The sequence below is a fragment of the Protobothrops mucrosquamatus genome, unplaced genomic scaffold, assembly GCF_001527695.2.
Source record: "Protobothrops mucrosquamatus isolate PMUCROS unplaced genomic scaffold, P.Mucros_1.0 scaffold160, whole genome shotgun sequence".
Taxonomy (NCBI): Eukaryota; Metazoa; Chordata; class Lepidosauria; order Squamata; family Viperidae; genus Protobothrops; species Protobothrops mucrosquamatus.
In genome coordinates, this window is record NW_015386524.1 from 460,158 (window position 1) to 486,181 (window position 26,024).

Here is a 26,024-nt window from a genome sequence, read left to right on the forward strand (position 1 = left end):
GATCTGAGTCAAACTTATAGATGTCCCAGGAAGATGTCTCAAACCACATAAACAGGAATTTAAAAATATCAAGGTTTATTTATATACTATCACCAACTTAAATTTCATACAAGATCAAAGAAATTTCATTCAGCTGGGAAACAACTCTCAGAAACAAAAAGCTGTAACCAAAGTTGCCATTTTACTCTCTATCCCAAACTTTAATACACAGTTATGTTCAGTACTATGACCTCATGCCAAAAAACTTCAATTAGAAAAACTTTATTATTAGTAGAAATCATCTTTTTCCAGTGGTAGTTGATTTTGGATCTGCTGCTGTTTCCGATAAAGTTCAGCCACCTGTATCAAGAGAAAGGTGGCTAAGTATTTGTAATAAAAATTGTAGGGTGGTCTCTTGTCCTAAATTTGTAGTTTGCTTACCTGATTCTCTCTCTCTCCCTCCCTCCCCCCCCCTCTCTCATACACACAGTTTCTTTGTAGCTAAGAGAGTATCCTGAAATGATCCTTTCATGAGTCTGGGTCATATTAGTATATATAAAACTTCTATTTTACCATGAACCCCACCCCATACCAGGCCAATTTTTTCATTTAGAGAATTGAACAATGTGGGTAATCTGAAGCTCAATCCAAAAAGATGGAAATATTGTCCATGCCCACATTTGCCTCTTTTAGCACTTTCAGCAAAACACTTTATTAAAAAAAAAAAAAAGCCCTAACTTCAAAAATTACTTAGTCTGTCTTTTCATGATTACAGGTAATAATACAAAAGGACATGAATCCAACTTTGCATATAATTTATATATAGTTATCTTGCCATCTTTACCTGAGCACTGCTAGTGGCTTCCTCTGGTTTCTTATCATCTCGGATGCGCAGGAATCTGGGGAAACGTAAGGAGATGCCCTTTTCTTCATCCACCTGCATGGAATAATAAATTATCGTTGAAGTTTCATAAAGGCTATTTTCTTAAAGCCTCCTTTGAAGTAGTGTTTTTTGGGCAATGAAGAGAAATGGTTAATTGCTATGTCCCTTCCCCGTAATTTCTTTTGCTAGCAAAGATAACTAGATCTTTAACAATCCAATTACTATTTAATCCATCCACAAGGCTATAATTTCTGGGGGCAACTTTGGTCTCTCTCTCTCTCTCTCTCTCTCTCTCTCTCTCTCTCTCACACACACACACACACACACACACGCATTATATACTGAAGTAACCATATTCAAATATAAAAATTTATGTTAAGGCATTGGCTATAGTAGATAATATTTATTGTTTCAACTTTGCAAAACTTATTTATCTATGGCAGGGGTGTCAAACTGCCGGCCCATGGGCCAGACGCATCATCTGGGCGCCAGGTCCACGTCCCGATACGTTGTGCAACATCACATGACATCACGAGTTTGACATGTCTGATCTATGGCAAGACTGAAATATTATAATGTAATACATAGCCTGTAAATTTACATAATTTGGCATGTGTAACAGCAGAGGTGAGATGCTTATATGAGATCAGAAACACTTATAGATCATTTTCAAGGCATGCATAGTTCTACTATGATTTGTTAGAGGAGAAAAATCAGCAATACCAAAATGACTCTTCACTAGTTTCTGAAACAATGAGATCTGAACTCTCGTAGAAAGGCTCCGAGTTTATGATTTGTGCGAAGGGCTTAAAATCCACCAGATCTTATCAAATCCTTGAACATGCTTCTAGCATTAATAAAGTTACATCAGGTTAAGAGCAAATTCTAAAATTATTTCCCCATTACAGGTGGTCCTTGATTTATGATCATTCATTCAGTGATCAAAGTTGTGATAGAGCTGAACAAGCGGCACTTATGACTTGTCATTGAAGTTCTGGCCATTGCAGCATCTTCAGTCATGTGATCCCAACCTCCATGCTTGATGTCGACTTGCAATTATGACTGTGCTACAGTCTCATGATCATCATTTGTGGCCTTCACTGGCTTCCTACAAGCAAAACCAATAGGGAAGCTGGTAGGAGGTTGCAAATTGCAAATATATATATTTGCTTAATGGGGGGGGGGGGGGATTGGGATTTGCTTGATGGCAACCAGGAAGTGCTAGAATGGACATTGCTAAATGACATGGTCACATGATGTCACGTTTATGACTACCACTTAGTGCCCAATCTCAATTCCCATTGTAAACCGTTATTTAGTGTTTTATATTTCTTCTACCCAGTCATTCTTGTTGCTGACACAGCATTTGGAAATGTAGTATTTCACACTGAATATCAAAAACATACATAATTATGGTAATTTTACACATAAAATTTAAACTTAGAGATTATAGCCAGATCATCCACAATACAGTTCTCCTGCATTTCCTTCCAGTATAGATTACTGAACAGTTGTTGCTTATATTTAAATATGTGCATTACAAGTTAAACGTTTGTACTTTATATATAAAAGTAAAATAAATTGTTCCAGTCATTTCAACAGCTGAAGTTGTAGCCTTAGAAATTTTCCTAACAAAATGCTGAAAATGTGTTGAAATTGCTACAGAATACTGAACGAATACCCCCAGAGAACTGTGATCTCAAAATATTTCCTGAGTAATGATAGCCAATTAACAGTTTATACAGTATTTGCAATAAGTACAAATTACATTAAGTCCTTGCTATACATACATAGATGCCTTCCAATGTCACCCATCACTCACCAAACCTGATGCTGCTCTGTGAATGGGAGAAATGGATAAATCAGAACACTTCACTTCCCAAACATGCTGGGCTTCCAACCAGTGATCAGGTTCAGCTATTCCACCCCAACGATAGTATGGTCGTGGCTGTGGAATCACATAGTCCTGTAAGGCAGAAACTATGGTGAGTACTAAGAATATGTGACCTTCTTGAAACATTCTACCTCACATATAAAGTATACTTTTTGGCACAGAACTTGAAATACAGCCCAAATCCTCTGAACATCTTGTATGATAGGCCATTTTCAGTTCAAAATGGGCTATTTCAAACTCGGTATTGAGCTTTTTGTTTTGTAGTCCTACCTTGAGTGAGCTATGAAGTTTCTCTAAGACCTCATCTGAGAATCCCGTGCCAATCTGGGAAGGGATAAAGGGTAAGTGACAATTAGATACAAATAACTAAATGTCTATCATTTGTCTTGCGGGACAAGGAAACATGGTATGGAAAATGTAAAAGCTACCAATTTTATACTTCAGTTATTATTTACTGTGTATTTCCTTTGTAGTACTGGTAGTTTTCCCCTTCTTTATCCCAGTAAGATAAACTGTCATTACAGCAATCTCATTTTATAGATTCTAATTAGAATGTGCAGGGCCATTTTGGTCTAGTGGTTAGAAATACTAGGCTAAAAACTAGGACACCATGCATTCTAATCCTGCCTTAGCCACAAAACAAGCTGAGTAATTTTGACACTCTTGCTCAGCCCTAGGAAAAAGGCAACAGCAAATCACTTTTCAAAAACATAGTATCGTAGGTTTGGAAGGATCTTGGAAATCTTCCATTACAGCCTCCCCCCACACCCAATGGAGGAATTTTCAGACCACCCTGGACAAATGGCTGTTCAATTTTTTTCCTGAAAATCTCCAGTGATTGAGCACTAAATGTTGCCAAGAAAACTGCAAAGACTTGTCTGTGTGGTTGCCAGGAGTCAAGACTGACTCAAAGGTATACACAATCCTCTTCCCTCCATCACAATTAAGGTCAGGGCACCTGATGCTATTCAATACCAAAAATTTATAACCTTAAATCAATAATCAAAATGTCTTAAAAGTGTAGTCTAAAATTCTTACTTTGCAGATGCCCTGGAATTCTTCACTTTCCTCATCATAACATGCTAGGAGGAAACCTCCATACGTGCCTGCCCGTTTGCCCTTGCCCAAGTAGGCACCAATCACCACCAGGTCAAGGGTATCACCAACACCTTCCAGATAATCTTTTTTAAGCTGGTATGGGAAACAGGTATTAATGGAGTAAGTCAACTGCTGGACAGGGACTGAACCAACATCTAGACAGGTTTTTCTAGTACTGGAAGGCAAATGTTAAGTAGGGGAGAATAATTTGGAATAAAACTTTTATTATTTGCATTTCTTATTCCTGACCATTCTGGGCTCTTTTATTCAAACTAAGAAACAAGTAAAATGGCAAATAAAATACCACCCATCCTTGAACAAGAACATGGGCAATTTGGGGAAGGGTCACAAACTCCAATCCTGCCACAAGTCAGCACAGTTAAGCAATTGTATCACATAATTTAGAGCTAAGTAAGCATTCAGTTCTTACCTTCAGCCAATTGTGTGACCTCTTTGCAATTTCATATGTGGCATCTACTTCGAGTGTTTTCACCATTAACCCTTCACATGAGTCTGAGGAAGGCAAAACATTTTATTATCTTCTATAGCATGTTATTATCCAGTTTTACTATTCTAAAAAGTTTAGGGTTGAAATAAATGATTCACTTTTTTATTCTCACAGCTGCACTGACCCTAGCTTATCCATCTCTGAAAGAGATGGGCAATAAATCAAAAATAAATAAACAAATCCATAGAGGTACAAAGTTAAGATGGTAAACATCATTCTTCTAAATGTTAAGACTCTGCAATATTGGCTTTCATTTGATGCTCAACAGAAGGTTGAGTTTTATAAGAATAATACTAAAAGAAACACATGTATCAGCTACACAATACCTTTGATAGAGCATTCCAGAAATTCTGCTATCTCATCAACATCACTAGTATCCATGGAAGTGGCAAAAAGGAATTGGCCTTCAACCTCAGTGAAAGAATTATGCAGTAATGTCCGGCGCTGAGACAGAGGTTTCTGGACTAAAGACTAAAATACAAATAATTATACATTTAAAAAGAAGGCACCAAGCAGGGACTTCGAGAGTAAGGAAAATACAGACGTAATTACAAAAAGAATTGATGATGCAGAAAGACAGAATAAGAGGCAAGATTACTATAAAGCATCAACCATTCATTTTTATAGAAAAATATTTTTTATACTTACCGTTCCATTAAGGTAAAGCATGTCAAATGCATATATACAAACTTGCACTCGGATTTCTGCAGCGTCCACATCCTAGAGAACAATGCCACCATAAGGGAAAAGGAAGGCTAGGTATTTATACCACAGAATACTAATTAAAACATTTCTGGTCTAATTTTATTTGCATGATTTTTACATACCCTCAACTAATAGTTGTTAGAAGAAAAATATTTCTTCTCTATAGCTATTTTATTTTCAAAAATTAGACTTCCCAATATATGGTATCTTTCACCTCTCCTCCCCCCATTTATCCAAAAAGTAATCTGTTTCACTCGTTATGATATGCCCTAAAAAGATTGTAGCAGGCAGAATTAATTAACACATTCTAGAACCATCTAGTGATGTTTTACCTTGCGCTTGCGGGTGGTCAATACTTGGAATGGAAGGATATGTTTTGCAACAGGGTCCCAGGCCACTGCCTCTGCATCCAAAATGCATGATTTCACAGTGCTGTTTTTCACCTGCACAAGAATATAAGTTTAATACAACTGAATTTCTGCATGCTGTAAATTCTGAATCCTGTACCATTCTTTAAAGCATTCCTCCTGCAGGAGACCCACTGACTACTGAAATTGCTCTTGTACCAGCAAAATCATCTCCATGTTGCTCTCTTCTTGTTGTTACATTTCTAAAAGCAATCGCACCTTGGGAACACGGGTGACAATATCAGGGTACTTTGTTGTGTTGTTCTCTTGGTTTCGGCTATAAATATGTACTTCTCCATTCTCTAGAATGTGGATCTGTATGGAAAGAAAGAGTAGACTGAACAACAAATGGAAAGGAGAATAGAAGTTTCTCTTCTTTGTTCACACCAAATATTGTTACCTGTGCCCGCTCCCCATCATATTTGTATTCACAAGTGAAAGCTGCTTCTTCAAAACGCTTTAATACCTCCCCAATTCCTTTGGTTGGGTGAGCCAGCATGGGCTTCAGGGGAATCCCTGTTGGAGAAAAATACACAAAGTTGGGATTTGCAGTAACTGAATATCTGACTCATTGCACAGTAAAATCTAAGAGGACAGATAAGAGAAAGGTAGCAAACATGAAATGATTAAAGAGAAGAAAGTAATTGTAAGTATGTTGTAGAATATTCATTTTTATTAAATCCTTTTATTAACAATCTGTACTTTAAAATGCAAACACAACCATAAGGAACAGAATCTGTTTTCTTTTTAAGATGAAAATGCATAGTTTTTGAAAAGCTATAGCAAACGCACAGCACTGTATATATAAATTCCAATTTTGGAGAAGTGCTAGTTCTGTTTAAGGGATAGATTCCTGGTTTATCAAGTACCCATCTCCCACTAAAATAGTTTAAACATACCTGGAGTGATCTTGCAGTACTGAGGCAAGCTCTCCACACCATGCTCCAAAAGGACAGGTACTATGATGTCATAATTTGGTAGTTCACTGAAAACAAATAAATTAAAATTGCAGAGATCTGTGACTAGATTTGGCTAACTAAAAGATATAAATAATCTAAAGTTTGTAGTAGTTTTTGATTGTTCACAGTCCTAGACTATTAATTCACAAATGATTCAAGCTAATACTACACCTTTAATATTCTATAAGGTTCCATTAGGGCTTTTTTTGGCACTTTCCTGCCTTTTTCAAAAGTTCTAGAAAGCTCAGAGTGAGAACATAAGCCATTACAGGGGGAAAAAAAATCTGACAGCATTCCAGTTATGTCAGGTACAGCAGCTGGATCCACACATGAAAAGTTCATGTTGACTACTTTATTATGTGCTACTTAATCTCCCAGACTGCTTGCCTTCCCTTGGGAACAAACAGATAAGGTTCCATGGAACTTAGGAAGGGTTAAGCTTAAGTCATTTGCGGCTGCATAAGGACATAAGGCTAATTCTCCACTTGATCTCTCCTCTTAACTGGCTGGGTGTTTCCTAGCAATTATACAATCAAAACAAAAAGACAAAGAAAATGTATACATAAGTATATATTTACTGAATTAGGCAGAATACTACTTAGGAAGAGCACATGTGAATAAGTGAGAGAAAGTGAAAGCATAATTGCTCAGCTTTCCTTTTTTTATCTATTCACAAAAAGTTTCCTTTATTAGTGAAAAAACAAGAATGACATGATTGAAGCCAGATACACTTAGTAGCATTTACTGCTGTCTGGGACTTTACGTATTGCAGTTTATGAAAACTGATAGCTAGGGGCAATGGAAAGACATTATGACTAATTTATTAATACAAATAATATTCACCAGAAGGCCTGCTTAACAATCAAGGCCCTTTCATCCAGCCAAGCTTTGCGTGCATCTGCTGATTTGCCCTTTGCAGCATCCAAAACATCTGGGGGAAATTCTAGAAGGGGAAGAATATATGCATACCAACTTACATATTAATGATTGGATTCCTTTAGTTAGGATGTGCACATTTTGTATGCTTACTGTGAAAGTACAGAATATTTCATTGGGATTGACCATTAATTCAAAAAAATAATGCAATAGGGACTGGGAACTCTGTTGCTAAGTGGAGTGGTTGTTATGCACAATGTCACATGACTATACTGACTTATGATGTCAATTCCATTTGAAGTCCTTAAGTGAATCACCACAGGTCATTAAGCAGAACATCATGTCCCTGTCACTTGCTGCCCATTTCCTCACTGACTTTGCTTGTCAGAAGTTAGCTGTGAAGGTTACAACAACCATCATTTGATTGAAGGATGCTGTAACAATTGTTAATGTCCGCCGGTTCCCAAGCACCTGAATTGTAATCATGTGACTGAGGACCAATCATGAGTCTTTATTTATGGACTTTTAGAAATAAGAGTACTATTTTAATTTTTTGAAAGAGACTGAATATGCTCTCCATGCCCCTAAAATCATGTTGCAAGGTACTGCTACATTTGATTGTTAATGGCTAATTGTATTTTTTTGTTCTCTGACTGAAATCGTCAAATTCTGACTTATTTAACAATAATAAAAATAGCTTATGCCTTGATTCAATACAGAATACAAACTTCCTGTCCTATGGATGACACCAGCTTCCTAGATGGTTCTATATATATTCAACTCTTTTGCACTAGAATGCCAATCAGATATCCCTATGTACTGGACAGAACTCCTTAAATTTCCCTTCAGCCAGCAATAATGCTACTTCCCGTTTGCAAACAAAACTCACTTTGTCCTGGGGGAGTGAGTGATGCTGCCTGGGCAAGAGCTGAGAGGACAGACTGCTCTGCTAGCCCAATCCGTAACTTTCCTTCAAGGGACCTGCAATGCACAAAAAAAGTTATTACAATTCTGAAGAAGTTATATTGATGGCTGAAAGAGACTTTATATATGCGTAGCTTTGTGTTTGTTGGAAGCAAGAACACTGAGAAATAGAATGCTAAGAGATTGCCCCTAACCAATAAGTAATGTAGAAGAAATAACGATTGTAATAGAGTTTAGGAAATCAATGGAGATAATGCAAACTAAATATCAAGGCACATCATTTTAGAAATATAATGTGGATATATTGAAGTGAGACAAGGAGAACAACTGTACTACAAGTATAATTGCACTTACCGAGCCACATAACGAGCCTCTGAATGGCGACATGCAACAAACAAAGATTTGATAATGTCAATTTTCTTGTTCATAGACTGAGGAAAAAAGAAACAGAAATAAATTTTGAAACGTATAGGGGGTAGAAGAAAAGGAGGAAGGATAACTAGGCATAGTAACTTTTAGAAAATCTCATACCATATAATGATAGCAACCTCACAAAAAAGGCTCTTCCCATACATACATGATGAAACATTTCAGAAAATAGTTTTACAACCACCCTACTTTTTTTTGACAGATAGGCATAAAGACTGAAAATACATTTTTCTGGATGATGCTTTCAGAAACTCTATCTTCCTCCAAGCCAATATTCTATTAGACTGTTTTCAGAAATTATAACATCAAATATTTGTGCCAGATAAACATTAAAGTTAATATCATATATTACATTTAATCAATTGAACCCTTGCTATATCACCTAATAAATCAACACAGCCAGCTCTGTTCCAGAACTGTTAATATCCTCTCACTCATTACTTACAGAGCTTCCTGCCATATGACCAATTGCTTGCAGTTTGCCAAAGACAGCAGCAGCACTAAGTTTGGGTGGAGCAAACACAGTTCCTTGTGTTGTACGACTGTTTTCAGCAACTAAACCTAGATCTCCCTTCTCTGCTGCCTCTGCCTTGATTTGGTCCAATTGGCGACCTAGAGAGAAGACAAGACCATATAATCATGATTTTTTTTAAAAAAACAACAACCCTGAGACTAATTTATTATTAATTCTTAGTACCTTCATCTTTTCAGATAAGAATCAAAATGTTCATCTTTATTACAAGAGCATACTAGTGTTTGTTTTATTGGCAGCTATTGCCTAATGTTATTTCTCCTAGGAAGATTATAATTGGACAGACTCACCTGTGGCCTGGGCCAGAGCTCTCATGAGGATGGTTTTGCCAATGCCTAATTCTAGGCCCTCATATGCTGGGCCTAACTGATTGAGACAGAGATAGACACAGGGGAGCAGGTCTTGTGGAGATAGGACAATCGCAGAACGAAAGAGATTGCTTAGGGTCTCTATAATTTTCAACCTAGAAAGAAAGAGATGTATGATTTTTGAAGACAAGACTGAATGCTACAACTATCCTTATTCTGTAATTTGTAGCAAGGCATCTTACCGGGCAGATTCCTCCTCAATATATTCAAAAGTACGAGCCAAAGCCATGTATGGTATCCTATCAAAAGAATTAGGATAACAGCGACATTTAAAACTCTGAAACTGAAATGCATCATCCAGAAGTAGAACAAAGTGAACTTTCTTCTCTTTGCATATATTATATCTCCTGAATTTGCTAAAAAATAGCAATAAGTGAAAAAGAATGCCAAAATCTTAAAAAGGACCTCCTCTGTCTCAAAATTCAGTACTAAATTCCATCTATTTTGGTTTAATTGGACTTGCATATTGTGATGAGCTATGATTTTTTAAAATATTATGACTGTTAAATAAGGCACCATTTGGTGGGCTCAGACATATCATGTTAAGCCATAACAACTAATAATGCACATCAAATTATAAACTCTTGTGTTTTAGAAAAAATAGTAGCTTGATTATAATAATCCTATTCTAAACAAAAGCCAGTTTATATTAAATAAGTGTGAGATGATAACTATGACTGGAAGATGAGATACATTGTTCACACGTCTTAAATAAAAATCTTGGTTTAGGACATGAGGTAGTTAATATAGTAATTTAACATGATTCTATAATGAAGCTTACAACAAGACTGACTAATATGAAAACTGATAGGAAATGTCCACTGGTACTTGAATAATAGGAGATACATTTTTAAAAGAAGCAAGGTTTTGTAGTATAAAATCTAACTTCAGTGGCACTCACTTTTGGCCAGGGCCCCAGCAAGCATTATGAATAGGATGATAAGTGCTCTTTGTAGGATTGTATTCTGCAGGCTCAAGTGTAAATGATGGCTTGAGAAAACTGTAAAAGCAGGGGCAGAAAATACATAGTATGTAGTTATCCTACACAAAATGACCAATTCACATTTTTTAAGATTTAGGAGCCATAGTGGCGCAATGATTAGAATGCAGTATTGCAGGCTACCTCTGCCCATAGCAGGAGTTTGATCTTGACTGGGTCAAGGTTGATTCAGCCTTCGGAAATTGGTAAAACGAGGATCAAGATTGATAAATTTTCATACTTTCTTAAGGCCTGGAGAATCATTACAACTTTTTACAAATTGGTATTAAGGCTAATCTAAGTAGGAGCCAAATGTTTTCAAATGAAATACATTTTATAAAATCAAATCAGTAAACCTGCTAGCCACTGACATGAAGATGATTACAATAAGACAATCATCCCCACACCAGTAAAATCAGGCAGAAAAAAAGTTTTAAATACACATAAAAATCATGCATACCTTTTCTCTGCTTGTCAACACAGTAAAGATAATATTGGAGACTTTCTCTTACAATAATATTCAAATAAAGACAGATTGGGAAATCTTGGTTCAGCCAGAATAAGGCTATTTATATTTACTATATGGAAAAGTTCAATAGCTCTTATTTCAAAAATAGTATATGAACAATAAAACCATGCTGGGGAAGAGACCGTTTAACCTGGTTCATTACATTCCCATGTAAGCTGGGGGGGGGGTGGGGAGAATTAGAAAGGAAACTTTGGAGAACTGAGCTGCATTTTCAATTTTTTTTCTTTGTATGATGTAAAAGAATCTATAGAGGCCTGGTGCTGGGGTGCAAACAGAAGAAAATCTATGCATTCTTTTTTAAAAATATATATTTTATTGATTTTTTAACATAGTCACCTTAATATTTGGTAAACAGCGAGTTGTCTGGATTTACATTTAGAAACAATCCATAACAATTAATTTCTATAATTCCATAATCCACATAGTAGCTTTCTTTGATTTTCTCTTCTTCCAATAATATTCTGTTACCTTTAATTAGTACATTTCTTAATATTTTGATAGATAACAATTGAATATAAACATTTTTCTAGCATTTAACATCCATATCAATATAAAGCTTCTTTTCTAAGCGATCATCTTAATTACCTCGTCATAAATCCTGTTTTCAAAGTTCTTATTTAAATTTGTTTTCCCCGCAATGTTCAAAATAATCTTACCACTTAAGATTTTCTCAGAGTTAATTACTACACTTAAGTATTAAATCTTTTTCCTCATCCCAACAATTTTACATTTCTCATATCTTAAAAAAAAGAAAGAGAAGAAAAAAAGGAAATAATATACTACTTGAAAAACATGTCCCTCTTAAGCTAAAATACATTTATATTTCTATTCTTTTTAACCATATTCAAACAAATGTTTAATATTTAAATATTCCATCTAATAAATCCAATCATCTATTTTTTTAGTCTATTCAGAACATTCTTATCAATTGAGATTTTCTCAAGATCAATTACACTTAAATATCTAAAACATTTCCCTCAGATAAACCATCCCAACATTTTATATTTCTTATATCATAAAAAAATACTATGTTAATTGAGGGGCCCATCCCTCTTAAACTAAAATACATTTATATCTAGAATTTTTTTTATTTTTTAACCATATTCAAACAATTGTTTACTCTTAAAATATTCCATCTGATAAGTCCCATCATCCAATTTCTTAATTCTAACTGTAGCCTTTTTTTTTTTTGCCAAACATTTTTTCTAATCAGTATGCTCTGCTGGACCAAAAAGTCTTTCTATAGTCTTGTAGATGTTGTTGTAGGTACAAGAGACAAATCCAGTAAAATGTTTTTGTGGGAAAGTTTGGCCCGTTTGTATTCATTGAAAATCTTTTTTCTTTCTCTTTTAATTTCTTATTATTTTTTGTCTCTCAAATTCTCATAGTTCTCCTGACAGCTCTATACTCCATTTTGTCAAATCTTTTTTCTTGTCCTCAGACTTATTTTGCAATCTTGAAGTATAGGTTATCTTTTCCATGCCTGATATTTCCTGCAAGTTTTTCTCCGCCTGGGTTAAGTCATAATTCCTTCCATTGTTGGGTTCCATCTTTAAATCTCTTTCCTCTGGTTTATATTCACTTGTCTGCTTTATCTGATCTCTCTCTATTTTTTTATTTTCTGAGAATTTTTTGTGTGGAAAGGTTAAATTGAAGATATGTTCATTTATATTTTCAAAGTTGTTTTTAATTTTCTCATGGTTTGAAATCATTGTCGTTTGAATTAGTTGCAACATAGCATACATTTCCTTCGGGAAGGTATTTGTTTTTTCGTGATATGTTCTTTCTGGAGGTATCTGATGTTCCATGATAGCCAAAAATGAATGTTTTCCTTTCTCTGCAAACAGCTTTAGAGTCAAAATTCTATAAGTATTTATAATCCAGGAAGATCAATTCCCCACCCCTAAGGTTTATAGTTCTTGCCTTGTAAGTAGCCCAAAATGTTTTCTTTTTGTTGCAGCTGTTCTCTGCTTAGTTAAGACATTGAAGGTCACAAAAACAAGTTATCTTTTACTGGGCTTTCTGTCAATTTCTGTATTAGAACAACAGTTGTATATTTTCTTCCACCACTAGATGTCAGCACCAGTTTATTTTTTCAGTTTCCAAAACAAACAATTACTTTCTTCTGTTTTCATCAATAATCTTTTGAAAGGAAAATCTTAACAAATTCCACCTATTTCAAACTTATCCAGATTTAAATCTTATATTCATTTCATTTCAATATATTTCTGTCCCCCATAAAAGTTTAATTCGCCACTTCCTTCTATGGGAGGGTGGGGCAAGAGTTCCCCTCCTTTTCACTTTTGGAAGATTTTTGCTTCTTGGGTTTTTTCCCCCAGGAAATCAACTATCAAGTAGAAGAGAGAGAATCGGTATTCTTACCCAGTTTCAAACACGTTGTTTACGATCAAGCTTAAATTAGTGTTTTTTGGCTTTGGCTGCTTGTAGCTTGGGCTAGACTCTGGAGTGAAGCTAGCCTTTCTTCTGCTGGTTTCTGGAGGGCTTTCTCCGAACGACCGGATTGACCGCTGTCTCTCTGCGGTCGGCGGGGCTCCCCTCCTTTGTTGCCTATCCGGGACGACTTTAGGGTCCCCAACAAAAAAGAATCGGCCGTAGGGTGAGGAGCCCCGCAATCCCTCGGCTACTTGTGCTACTGCGCAAAACTGGAAGCCAAAAATCTATGCATTCTTATTTTGTAGGAAATTACACTTGATTCAGTTCTAGTCTTATTTTCATTTTATCTTCTTCTACACTAGAAATTGAGTTTCTGCAATATAAAGTCTCTCTATCTGACTATTTAGATACAGACGTTTTTCCACTATAGATATTCTATACACGGAGGATGTCAACCGAAGGGAAGGCTAGTGTGCTCTTCCCTATCTGCTTTGAAGAATTAAAAACTTCTCCAACTTTTCTGCCTGTTTCTGTCACTTTGCACCACTCAATATTCAATATTCAAGAGTATCTGCATCTATTACTGTATTCTTAAGAAATGTAAAGTAATATAATTCCCACATATCCTATCCACAGGTATCTAAACAATGAAGATTGTCATCCTTTCAGATAAATTTAGTATAATTAGAATGACTCAATGCTCTATCTTTAGCTGAATACAGAATCCAATGAAGCTAGAGCATTACTGGGTATCTTAACAATGCACAAATAATCAGGTTATATGAGAATGAGAACTGCTTGGAGCAAAAACTTCACAAGTTTTATTTTCATACTTTTTGATCAGTTTATGTGTATGTGTAGAGCTACCAGCTCTAAGGAATTAAACACAGTTGAAAAGGTTTTTAGATTACTGTAATTGTATTTATAAATAATAAATATTTATCATTTTCATAGTACTTATTTATGGATAAAACATTTTATACTTTGTTCCCTCTTTGTAACATTATCACTCACATTGGTTTTCCTTGAAATAACTTTCTGATTTGGTAAGAATTGTTAAATCCTTTCTGGACAAAAGGCTTGAAGTACTGTGATCTTCTGCTTACTATGTGACCTTATCCTTTGGAATATTGACTTAGTCCCAAGATAAATATGAAACAGAGCCCTCTTTGAAAAAACACACCAAATCACTTACTTGTCAGCCATGCTGTTGGACTCATCATTATTAACTTTATTAAGACACTTTGGTACTGCCATGTTTTCTGATACTACAGTTGTTTGCTTCTTTTCTATATTCACAGAACTTTTCTTGGGAGCTGAAAGTAAAAACATAACACAAAGATACTCCAGTAATTCTTGACTTAAGACCATTATTTTACCAACTATTTGAAATCATCATAATGTTCAAAAGTGACTTGCCACCAATCCTCACATTTACAATCTTTGCAGTGTCCTGTGATAATGTAATTGCTATCTGCAACTTTCCCAGCCAGCTTTGAGCAAGCAAAGACAATGGAGAAACTGGCTGGGAAGGTTGCAAACTACAGTCATGTGATGTATTGCTTAATGATTGCAACAACAGTCAAATCAAGACTTCGGGTTTGCCATCGTGGCCGCCGCGGATGCTGGAAGGCAAGCTCTGTCTTCCGCGTTCGATTTCATTCCGCTGGGGGACCCTGGAAAGGGTCGAAAGTCACCCTGTAGGGGCGACGAGCAAGGAGGGGACCCCCACTTGATTGCAGGAGGGCAGCAGCCCTTCCGCTTGATCCAGGGCAGCCCTCCAAACCGGCAGACGAAAGACTGGCCATAGTAATATTGCTCGTCACTAAGCTGCTGACAGCCGAAGTCAAACTTATCATCTAGCACTTCTAAAACAACACGAATGAAACTGGGTGAGATCTGATCTTCTCTTTAAGAACTTAAGTATCTTCTTTTCCTGTAAAAGCTGCCCGAAGTATTTTTCCCCCCTGTGAGGAGAGAGGGAAGGGAATTTCTACCCCACCTTCTAGGAACAGCGGTGACTGATTACCCGGGGGAGTTAAAGCAGTATAAGAACAATTTTAATCTAATTGGATTTATATATTTCTGAAATTTGGGACCAAATGTTTTCTTATTTTTACTGGAGACTTTTGTTTTTATCTACAAAAAAGAAATAAAACTGGAAAAAGGATTATAAAAATTTTGGACTTAAAAAACTTTAAACGGCATCGGTGACATCTTGTGCGAAGTATTACAACTTGTTATTGCCTAAAAGAGACTTGGCTTGAAGCCAAGACTTCAGATGAAACTCTTTCGACCTTGATAATACCACCTGTGAGAAATTCAGCTGTAAAGAGAATTTCTAGGCAGCATAATTGGCCTGTTTGAACTATGAATGTAAACCTTTACTGACTTTCAGAGTATATGTGGGGAATTGTTTTCCTATTTCTTTACATGAGAAACATTTATTACATGAGATGATGGAATACCTTGGACTATAAAATCTTACTTGACAAACGACTTCTGCTATAAAGACCACCTATAATACGTGAAATAGAGGTCCCATACCTCGTTATAAAATCATTTTTAATGTCTGATTTTAAAATCCTCAACTTAATACACTATTAAGAGAATATGGATGAAGACCAGGAAAAGATCCTTTCTGTGTTGAAAGCAATACATGAAACCATTCTTTCAGCTTGTGACAAAATAAGATGCAACATAAAAGAACAAGATGCCAGCTTAGATATACAAACCCAAATTTTGACTACAACCAAAGAATTAACAAAGCAGAAGATAACAGAAGTGGAACAATCAAATACTAAAACAGAGGACTCAAATTGACCAACAAATACAGTTAATGGAAAATCCAGAAAAGGGAGTGAGTGACAACGCTGAAAATGGAAAATACTTTTTATATAAATCAGAAGAAATTTGAGGAGGAAGAACAGATTGAATGGAAGATAAATATATCAGGACAATCATGGGAAATTGGAATAATAGATGATCTAATGAACACAAATGGGCTAACCCTTCCAAAAAAATGGCAACTAAATGGTCTCTCTTATTTCAAATAATATATATAATAATAGAGGGAGATCTATTTGATGATCTAAAAGCAGTGACATGGAAGGTAGTTGGCAAAGGAAGAAAGCCAGAATAAGGCTGAAGAAAATTGGGGTTTTGATTTATTAGAGGGGTTTTCATATTACTAATTAGAGGGTTAAAGGGAGAAGTTGAGATAAGGGGAATTTTGGTCATTTAATTTAAAATATTTGAATCAGTTGAAAATAAGATTCTATTTGTTTAATATTTAAAACGTAGACCTAAAAGAAAAAAATTATGAATGTTTGATTTATTGATTAACCCAGACAATATATATATAATGGTTTTGATTTATTGAAGGGGATACTGTATTATTAATTAGATGATTTAATAGATAACTTTTAGAAAATAGAACAAGACTATACTCAAATAGATAAGATGTGTATTTTGAATATTAGATTCTGTTATGAATTGAGATAAGGGAAACTTTGGTTACCTAAAGCCTGGAAATTATAAATATCAAATGTTAAATCTGAATATTGATGGGAAACTAAAAATTGAGAAAAAAAACCAATAACAGGACATTGTCTATAAAGATTGAACGTAAAAGTAATTAAGATATGTATAAGCTAAAAATTTATTGATAAATGTAATAAAGATGTTTTACTTAGTTGATATACTAAGAACTGTATTAGCTTAAATACGAGATAGTAGATATTAAGGGAAAAAGAGAGGAAATATCTAATGTTTTAACTTGAGATTTGTACTAAAGATTTTTGTATGTTATTGAATTATTGATTAACCCAGCCACCATGTTGCTTTTTAAATACTTAAATGTAAATTAGAAAACTAATAAAATACTAAGAACAAAAAGAAAGGTCATATCAAGATCAGATATAATCATGTGATGCCATACTTAATGACTGCACTACTTAATAATTTTTCTGGTTCCTATTATGGTCTTCAAGTCAGGGATAAAATCAAAATCATTAAACAGAATCTATTACCAGCTAAAAAAGTAGTCTTCCCCCTAAAATTATCAAAGGAAATAAGAATTGTGATAATCTCACTTATATGAAATGCTGGTTTGCGGGCATATTTTCTTTTTATGGCTAGTTGTTGACTTATGATTATTAATTTAACAATGGTTTGAAGTTATGATGGCCTCAGAAACTTAAATATCTCATACATTCGCCAACACTTATGTTATGTCCCAGTTGTGGTTGTAAGTCAAGGACTATCTATATTGTATGTTGTAGAATATTAGAAATAATCCTAATTTCTGCAAAGCATTTGTTAATATGGAATATACATTTTCAACTTTTCTAGATAGGTTCTAGATAAAGTACTCCTTTTTATTTCTTCAATATAATTTTTGAGATGTGACTAGGATTGTACAGAGTATTCTAAGTGCAATAACATCATAATTGTTTGAAAGTTATTATATTTTATTTGCAATTTCTTTACTAATTATCACCAACAGATTGTTTTCTTCCCATAGTAACTGGATACAATGCTGTTATTCAGCTATCCAATTATAATATCTTTCCTTATCAGTCACCACTAGTTCAGGCCCCTAGAGAAAGAATATGAAATTAGTTTTTCTCTTAATATGCCACTTTAATTCTATTATATCTCTTTTCTTATATACAACTATCTTCTTCTTCTGCACCCCTAAATTAAAAAAAAAGACAGGTTTATGGAGTTCTTTTTAAAAAATCATCCCAATAATGATAATCTTGGTTATTTCACTGGTCTTACTCCAATGCAGAAATGGTGGTACATCTCAAACATACCAAAAAAACTAGAAATGGACTTGCTGGATGGCTTAGAGGAATCTGAGATTTTTTTCTCCTTTGCATTTCTGTCTGTTTTATGCTGCACCAATTTTGCATTTTCACTTTTCACTTCTTCCACTTCCATGGGTTTCTCATTAGTTTTATCTTTAGAATCTAAATATAAAGCAGAAACCAAATGTTTAATATCATCTATAGAAAATTTAACTAAGTTTTAAAGCCTAACCCATTTCAACTCAAGTTTGCTTTGACTTGCTTTTTGATACACAAGATTGCAGCTATCTTGTGTGAACTTCTGTGAAACAAACATTTAGAGAACAATGTTTTGAACTTGAAAAGCCTACAGATCTGAAGACAGGGCAAATTGATATGAGCATTGGCAAACATGATTGGACTCTACACTATATTATTTTTTGTCAAAAAATATGTTGCAAATGAAAACCGTGGACCTAATTTGGAATGTAAAAAGGTATGGTGATTTTAATGATTGAGTCAAACTTAAACTATACTAACATAGAAGTAATTCAGAAAAATTTTACTTCTAAAAAACAACAACAAAGTTATATTCAGTATTTTGGACCAGTTTTCCTACTGTCTTGTCTGATAGCCACTTTCATTCCACTTTCATTCCATAGCAAGTCATTGAGTTATTCCAGTCCCCTTTTGATTCCCTCATATTAACCATTGTGTTCTAATAAACAGACAATAAGGGGCTCACCATCTCTATCAAGGTCTTCCTTCCATCGTTTGGTACTGCGGCTTTCATGGAAATTATAACTGTTGTCTTCTTCCTGTGGTTTACGTTTAGAGAGTTGCTTGCGGGCTAAAAGTAAATTTTATTTGCAGTTAAACTGGCACTACTTTCCCCAACAATTAGGAAACTTTTACTTCACTTAAAGCAAGTAAGAGATCATAGAGATTTGATATGCTGTATTTAATTAATATCAAAAATCCTGCCTATGTAATTTCTTTATCAAAAGTATGTCTTAACTTAAGCAGAAAAGATTTACAAAAGTGGGAAGATACAGATCAAGAAAATAGTTAAATGATAAAGGATATTTACAGAATGCCACACAAAACCTTGTTGTTCTAGATCAGGCATGTCAAACTGCTGGCCCGCAGGCCGGATGCATCATACTGAAACTGTGCCCACCCCATTGTCAGCAATGGGGAAAAAGTCACTATATGTTGCGCAATGTCGCGAGTTTGACATGCCTGTTCTAGATGGACAGTGTGGATTTCTTTTGCTTTTCTGATCTTCCTAGAAGTTTTGCTTTCTAGAACTTAATGCAAATGTTTCTAAGTAGCAAACACAGGAAGTTGGAAGAAGCAGGGAAGTAGGCCTCAATTCTGAATTGGGCTTTGTGTAAAAATGTTGAACTTAATTTAAAAAGTGAGCAAGGCAATGTTATCCTATTTTATTCAAAGGTTATTTGGGGTACTTAAGGAAGGAAATGATGCCTAATATCTCTGCTAGTAGTTTCTGGGGACAACAAAAGAAGTACTAGCAGATATTATTAAATAGTAGATTTATCAGTGCAAGGTACAATTAACATTCAAATGACAAGGAAACTTTTCCACATTTCTAAAAATTCAAAGGACTTTTCTCCATTATACTTAATAGATTAATTACTGGTTGAGGACTGGGATTTGGGAGGTTTCTATGAATCAATACAATTATGATTTTCTGAGAAACGGTTATATTTTCATAGGCAACCTTGGTTGTAGACTACATGCTAGGATAGTTTCAAGAAGTTAAGACTTCAATCTGCTTTCTTATGCCAGAGCTATCACAATGAAGCTGGTGAGGCTGCGTAGCACTGCTTGTTGACATTTCTAATACACCATACTTGATGAAATGAGGGGTCTATAATAAATGTCAGGCATTAAAACTAACCCTCTATCAAAATCAAATTGAGCCAAACTGATTTGATGGAGTCAGTCATTAAGGTTCCTTTCTCATCCAGCTTTCTGCAACTTGGATGGACTTCAGATTACTAAATTCCTCAAAAACATGAAAAGTTGTGGAAAGCTGTCTACTGTAAAACCAGAACTACTCTCTAAGTTCAAGACTTCCTAATTCTATTAGGACTGCACAATAGTCTTTTAAATAACAATGTTAGAATTAAAATACCTATAGAGCAAAGATATTGAAATGGTTTCTTGTACACAAACCTTTCTGAGTTGGATGATCAAGAGGATGAACTTACCAGTTTTGCGCCTTGGGATACTGAAAGATGTGATTGAATTGGTGGTAGTTGGGCTGGTACTTGGAGAGATGCTCGCTTCAGAGATCTTTTGCTCAGAAACACAGTCAGGGCTCTAAAAAGAGAGAATTACTAACTGACAAAGTATTGACAGAAAGAATAACCACAGACAATCATACATCTTGGATTGAACATTACAATAAAAGAGGAACAAATCAGTATTTATTATAACTTTTATGCTAGTCTGATAAGAACAATTTAACTTATATATGTGCTACAATTGAAATTAAATGACAAACCCAACTCCCAACAACTCTGGGCAATCACAAATAAAAATATGTTTTAAAAATAAAATCTGTATTTTTGAAAGATAAAATCAGAAAATCTGCATTAAGAGGTCAAAGAGTTCTTCATGGGTCAAATATTAGGATGTTATAGGAACTGACTTACCAACTTGTTGTCATCTGCTAGTGCATCCTTTCCATCTAATTCCACAGAATCTTCTTCATCATCACTCTTAAGGACCTTAGCAACTTTTTTTGATGCAGAATTCACTGGGAAGTCTTCACCGAGTTCTGGACCATTTATTAATTTCCTGAGAACAAAGTATTTAGCATTAATTACTGAACTACTAAATATACTATTTATTATTTATTGTATATATTGGTTAAAATTCAGTTGTAGAAAAGTACAGATTTTTCAGTAGCAAGGACTGTGAATTCAAAATCAGTATTCTTTGAAGATTTGGTAGAAGAATCATTTCAAGATTGCCTAAGATGATGAATAGACTTTGCAGCTTGGTGTATGAGTACATATCTCAAAGTAACTCACTTTTGTGAAATAAGCACATCTTCCATGTGGCTGTCTTCTGCTTTTTCTTTTTCAGACTTAATTCGTGCATCTTCCATGTGGCTGTCTTCTGCTTTTTCTTTTTCAGACTTAATTCGTGCATCTTCCATGTGGCTGTCTTCTGCTTTTTCTTTTTCAGACTTTATTCGTGCCAGAGGCTGGAAGAATGATCTGCTCAGACATAAATAAACATGGTTTACATATTCTTCCTCATTCTCAGGGCTGCAGAGTGCATAATAATTTTTACAAGAGACAGAATGATATCTTAGTTTCTGGCAGCTTTCCAGTTCAAAAAGCCAGAAGCTTCCATAATAAAGCAAGTACATACCGGTAGATAGCTTAAAACAGATAATGGGAAAGCATACCTAAATAAAAGGGCAGGATAAATATATATAATAGCAGTAGCAAATGCTGCCTCTGCAAAGAAGTTGAAGAAATGGTGAACCGCCCAGCAGCTGTAAGATCACATAAACTAACTAGAAACAATGGCATGACAAAATGGCAACAATGGTGTATTGGAATATCTTCAGGAAACACCATTTGCCTGCAAGCAAGAACTGGTAGGACCACAAAATAGGCAAAGTAATAGAAAATGAGGAGGCTAAAGTGCTCTGGGACTTTAGAATTGAAACAAACTAACACCTGCCACATAACAGCCCAGACTTAACTGTCAATAAGAAAGACAAAAAAGTCTGGATGGTGGACGCTGTAGTACAGAAGAAAAGAGATCAAACTGGAGAAAATCCCAAAATACAAAGACCAACAAATAGATGTAGAATGATTGTGGCAAAAGAAAACAAAGATAAAATGGATAGACAGAAACAATATTAAGAGGCAATTTGGGTTTAATCCCAAAACAATTGGAGCACCACTTGAACACCATCAACTCTTACAAAACCAATTGCAAAACAGTTTTAAATGGAACAGCTTACATTCTGTAATGATAATCAGACAAGATCTGCCTATCCCAGGTCCTTGGGAAGTATTTAATAGGTGGATAAAAATGCCAAATCCAGTCCAAAAATCAGTCCAAAAATCTGGCTGTGTGTGTATATATATATATATATATGAATGAATGATACACTTTCCTATGCCTGAAAACTGTTTGTTGTCTTATTTGGGGTTCTTTCTTGTAAGCCATTGGGTGGCATTGCTTGAGTTTATGGCCACATAAACTGTATAAACAAATCAATAAAGAAGTGTTGCTTGAAAACTTATTTGTTAAATATTTTAATTGCTGATATGTTCCTTTTACATATTTCAAGAAATTTGTTAGCACTTGTTCTTAAAATGGTAATGCTGTTCAGTCCAGAAAAATAATTTCATAGTCAAACACTTCACCCCGCAGTTTCAAATGTCTGTCTTGGACATCAGAAATGAAATTTTTCAATTTTCAATAAAGCAAACTTTATTTGCTTTTAGATGTCATGCTGTCACATACCTTATGTTGCTCTGCATTGTAGAGATCTGGATTTTTCCTTAGCTCACCAGTTCCACAAAATAGCTAGCATAAACAAGTTCATGGATTATCATATGTATTATATCCTATTTTCTCATAGGATACAGCTGAAAGAAAACAAGAGATGCAGATTGAATTTGAGCTGTGTAAAAATGTGACCTTTGGAATTCCAACAAGATGTAGTGATGGCAAACTTGGATGGCTTTAAAAGAAGACTGAATAAATTCATGAAAGGTGTGTCTATTGGAAGACCTGATGTTTCCTTTGGCTTCAGGATATCATGCCTCCATATACCACTTTCAAAAGAAAAAGAACAGGTCATTTCTCTCTCTGTTTACCTCAGAAGTCCCTTGTTTGTTAATGTGAAGAAAAAAACAATAGTGTAAGGTGGATCTTAGCTTGATTCAGCAGGGCTGTTCTTTGGTTCTCCTTTTAGAAGCATAATAGGACCTTTTCTGGGTTGATTTTAAGCCCATCAAACCCACCCCTGCTCAACACAGGCATACTTATAAAGATAGCTATTTAGCATCTGCTTGAATGCATATAATGGAACAAAAACTGCTATTTCTCTACTTCTGATTGGTTCCACTTCTAACATTTGAAAAATTTACTTTTCTCTAATTTATTGTTCTATGTCCTGCCTTTCAGATTTTGAAGAATGCTATCAATCTTCCTCTCAGGCACCTTTTCTCAGCTTCTTTAATCTCTCTCAATTATTATTCCCATTATTATACATAAAAATATTTAATGACTGGTAGCATACAATTATATATCAACAGTTTTATTTTTATTTTGTGGAAGTTGCCTGCAAAATCTTTTCAATGTTATTTCTCATTGGACAGGTCAAGTTTGAGCTGTTGCAGATCTCATCCATAAAATGGATAAACATATGACAGCATATTACAGCACTTGACAATGGGGAACAAGTAACTTTCTAGGGAGCAGTTTTTAAAGCAGGCAACATTTGTGAAACAAAAGCGCAATGAAGATGCTAAAATAGCATCTTTTGCAGGATTGCTTGAGTTGTAGAACAGAGAAGATAACCTTTATTGTCATTTTTTTTACTGTGGGCACAATGGCACACATCAAAAAATGAAATTTAGTTAATTTAATTTAAATTTTAAATCATGGTATTACAATTTGACATGCATGTCCACAGTTTTCTACATTCTTTCATCGAAACTGAAACAACAAAAATGTGGAGACAGGTAAGCTAGAATCCGGTAACTTGGTTCCTTCTATATGCTTTGTGTAAGATGTCAACATGCTGCTCTAGTTCAATTAAATTGGAGGTGTCATTTTATTTGGAGCATTAGTTAGTTATGTTCTAAGACAGTGTTTCTCAAAGTATAATTCTAAGTCCCCCAAGTCCTGTTAGGGGTCTGCAAAACGAAAATTATTTGCCAGCCTATGTTAAAAAAAATAACACAATGTTAAAATCTCATCAAATAATTGTGAAAATAATAGTGGCAATGAATGCATCAATTTTAATATTGAACATGGTAAAAATTGATAAATATAACCCATACAAACGAAACCTATTTTAGCATTCTCTATAACTATTCAAAGTGGGAAAGGGTGAGAGAGAAAAGTTTAAGACATACTGTTCTAAAAGATCAGTTGTAAAAAGGAATCACAGGCATTCAGATGAAAGAGGTTTTGGGGATGTGTCATTCAAATTTGATGGCATATTGGTTATGAAGGAGGTTATGATATTTAAGATGGCCTCAAGTATCAAATACTTTGAGTCAGAAGCTTTGTGCCAGTACCCTGGAAAATTCATTTCATCCTTTACCTGGATTGCTGCTGAGTTCTAGTCTATGATACCAATAATATCAGCACTAGCCTACTGCATAGTATGACACTAGATTCCTTCCTCCAAGAACCCAAGCAGTTATTATACTTCCTCCTAATTTCCTCCTCTAGAACAGCACTGCTGACAGCTAGGTTACATTTGTATTCTACTGTAGACTAAAAACTGCTATGATTACTGACACTAATCCTGTTGGAATTTAGTGAATGTAATAGAGACGTCTAAAATCTCTGGAACTATTAAAATTTAAATGCTTTTCTTCTGCATCAAACTATTTATAATATTTGCCATACTAGCAGATAAAAGTTAAAGGGGCTTTCTAAACCATTCTTCTATTCCATGTTAATATTTACACAATATTTACATAGCAAGCATGTGGAAATTACTATTGTCTAGCACAGTGTTTCTCAACCTTGACAATTTTAAGGCATGTGGACTTCAACTCCCAGAATTCCACAGCCAGCAATGCTGGCTGTCGAATTCTGGGAGTTGAAGTCCACATGCCTTAAAATTGTCAAGGTTGAGAAACACTGATCTAGCATTATATATGCAATAAATACACATTCATAGTTTTTCTTCCATTTTTAATAACTGCTGATCTGCAAGACAAATGATTGCATAAAGAGCCACTAGACTTTCTCATTCATTTAACACACATTTGGAAATATATATATATACAAAAGCAAGGGAAGAAATAAAATCCCACAGATCATACAGCAAGAAACTAAGTCTGAAAATGCCTTTTCGATGTTTTGCAATGCTGCTTCTCTCTTTTAACTCATCTTCATAAGACAAGCTGTTTTATATTGATTTGCTTTAAAAATATCACACTCCATATCTTTCTCATAAAATTTGCCACAGTAATTTATACAAGAGCATACAAATAGAATATTATAAAAAGGATCCTTGGGGACTAATATTTCCTTTTGAAAGGAATGGGTAGCTCTTTCTGTTATTTAGCTTGCCTCCATTTTCCCCCTCGTTCTGACCTATCCTGCAGCCACTATAGGGACAGAAGAGCCAATACATATAACAATATTCTAAAGTCTCGTTTATATTTAGAGGAAAAAAAGAGATAGGTGTATCTGTGTGTGTGGGTGGGGGGAAGTACTATCTACAAGAACAGTTAATAGGGGAGCTTTCCCACCACTTCCTTCCCTGAGATTTTCAGAGAGGAATCTCTCTCATCCCGTTCTATCCTGGACGCACAAATTATTCCCGCCAAAAGTATCCCCCCAGTCGCGCGAAAGCTCCCTCGGCAGCCCCGCAGCGGGGGCAAGCGTGCGCGCGCGCAAAGCGAAAAAGAGTTACCTGCCTCAGCTTCAATGTCTCTTCCTCACCTAGTAACATCCCGCCCATTTTCTTTTTCGCGCGAAAAAGCAAGCTAGCTATCGGCGGAAAAAAAACAACAC

General features: G+C 35.0%; 1 protein-coding gene across 1 annotated transcript; it reads right to left on the reverse strand.

The window, feature by feature from the left end:
- Positions 1–54: 54 nt before the first annotated feature.
- Positions 55–25,963, reverse strand: LIG1 (DNA ligase 1). The gene is made up of 27 exons (XM_015813503.1): positions 25,924–25,963; positions 22,782–22,906; positions 21,323–21,511; positions 20,942–21,086; positions 20,495–20,606; positions 19,003–19,107; positions 18,285–18,440; positions 14,660–14,780; positions 10,464–10,562; positions 9,745–9,801; positions 9,485–9,657; positions 9,108–9,274; positions 8,588–8,664; positions 8,199–8,290; positions 7,277–7,376; positions 6,374–6,459; positions 5,875–5,990; positions 5,694–5,789; positions 5,400–5,510; positions 5,011–5,082; positions 4,689–4,833; positions 4,285–4,367; positions 3,795–3,947; positions 3,027–3,080; positions 2,685–2,828; positions 824–916; positions 55–339 (listed from the first exon to the last, which is right to left on the reverse strand). The coding sequence occupies exons 2-27, from the start codon at positions 22,796–22,798 to the stop codon at positions 268–270; spliced, it is 2,835 nt and encodes a 944-aa protein (XP_015668989.1). The 5' UTR covers positions 22,799–22,906; positions 25,924–25,963; the 3' UTR covers positions 55–267.
- Positions 25,964–26,024: the final 61 nt, after the last annotated feature.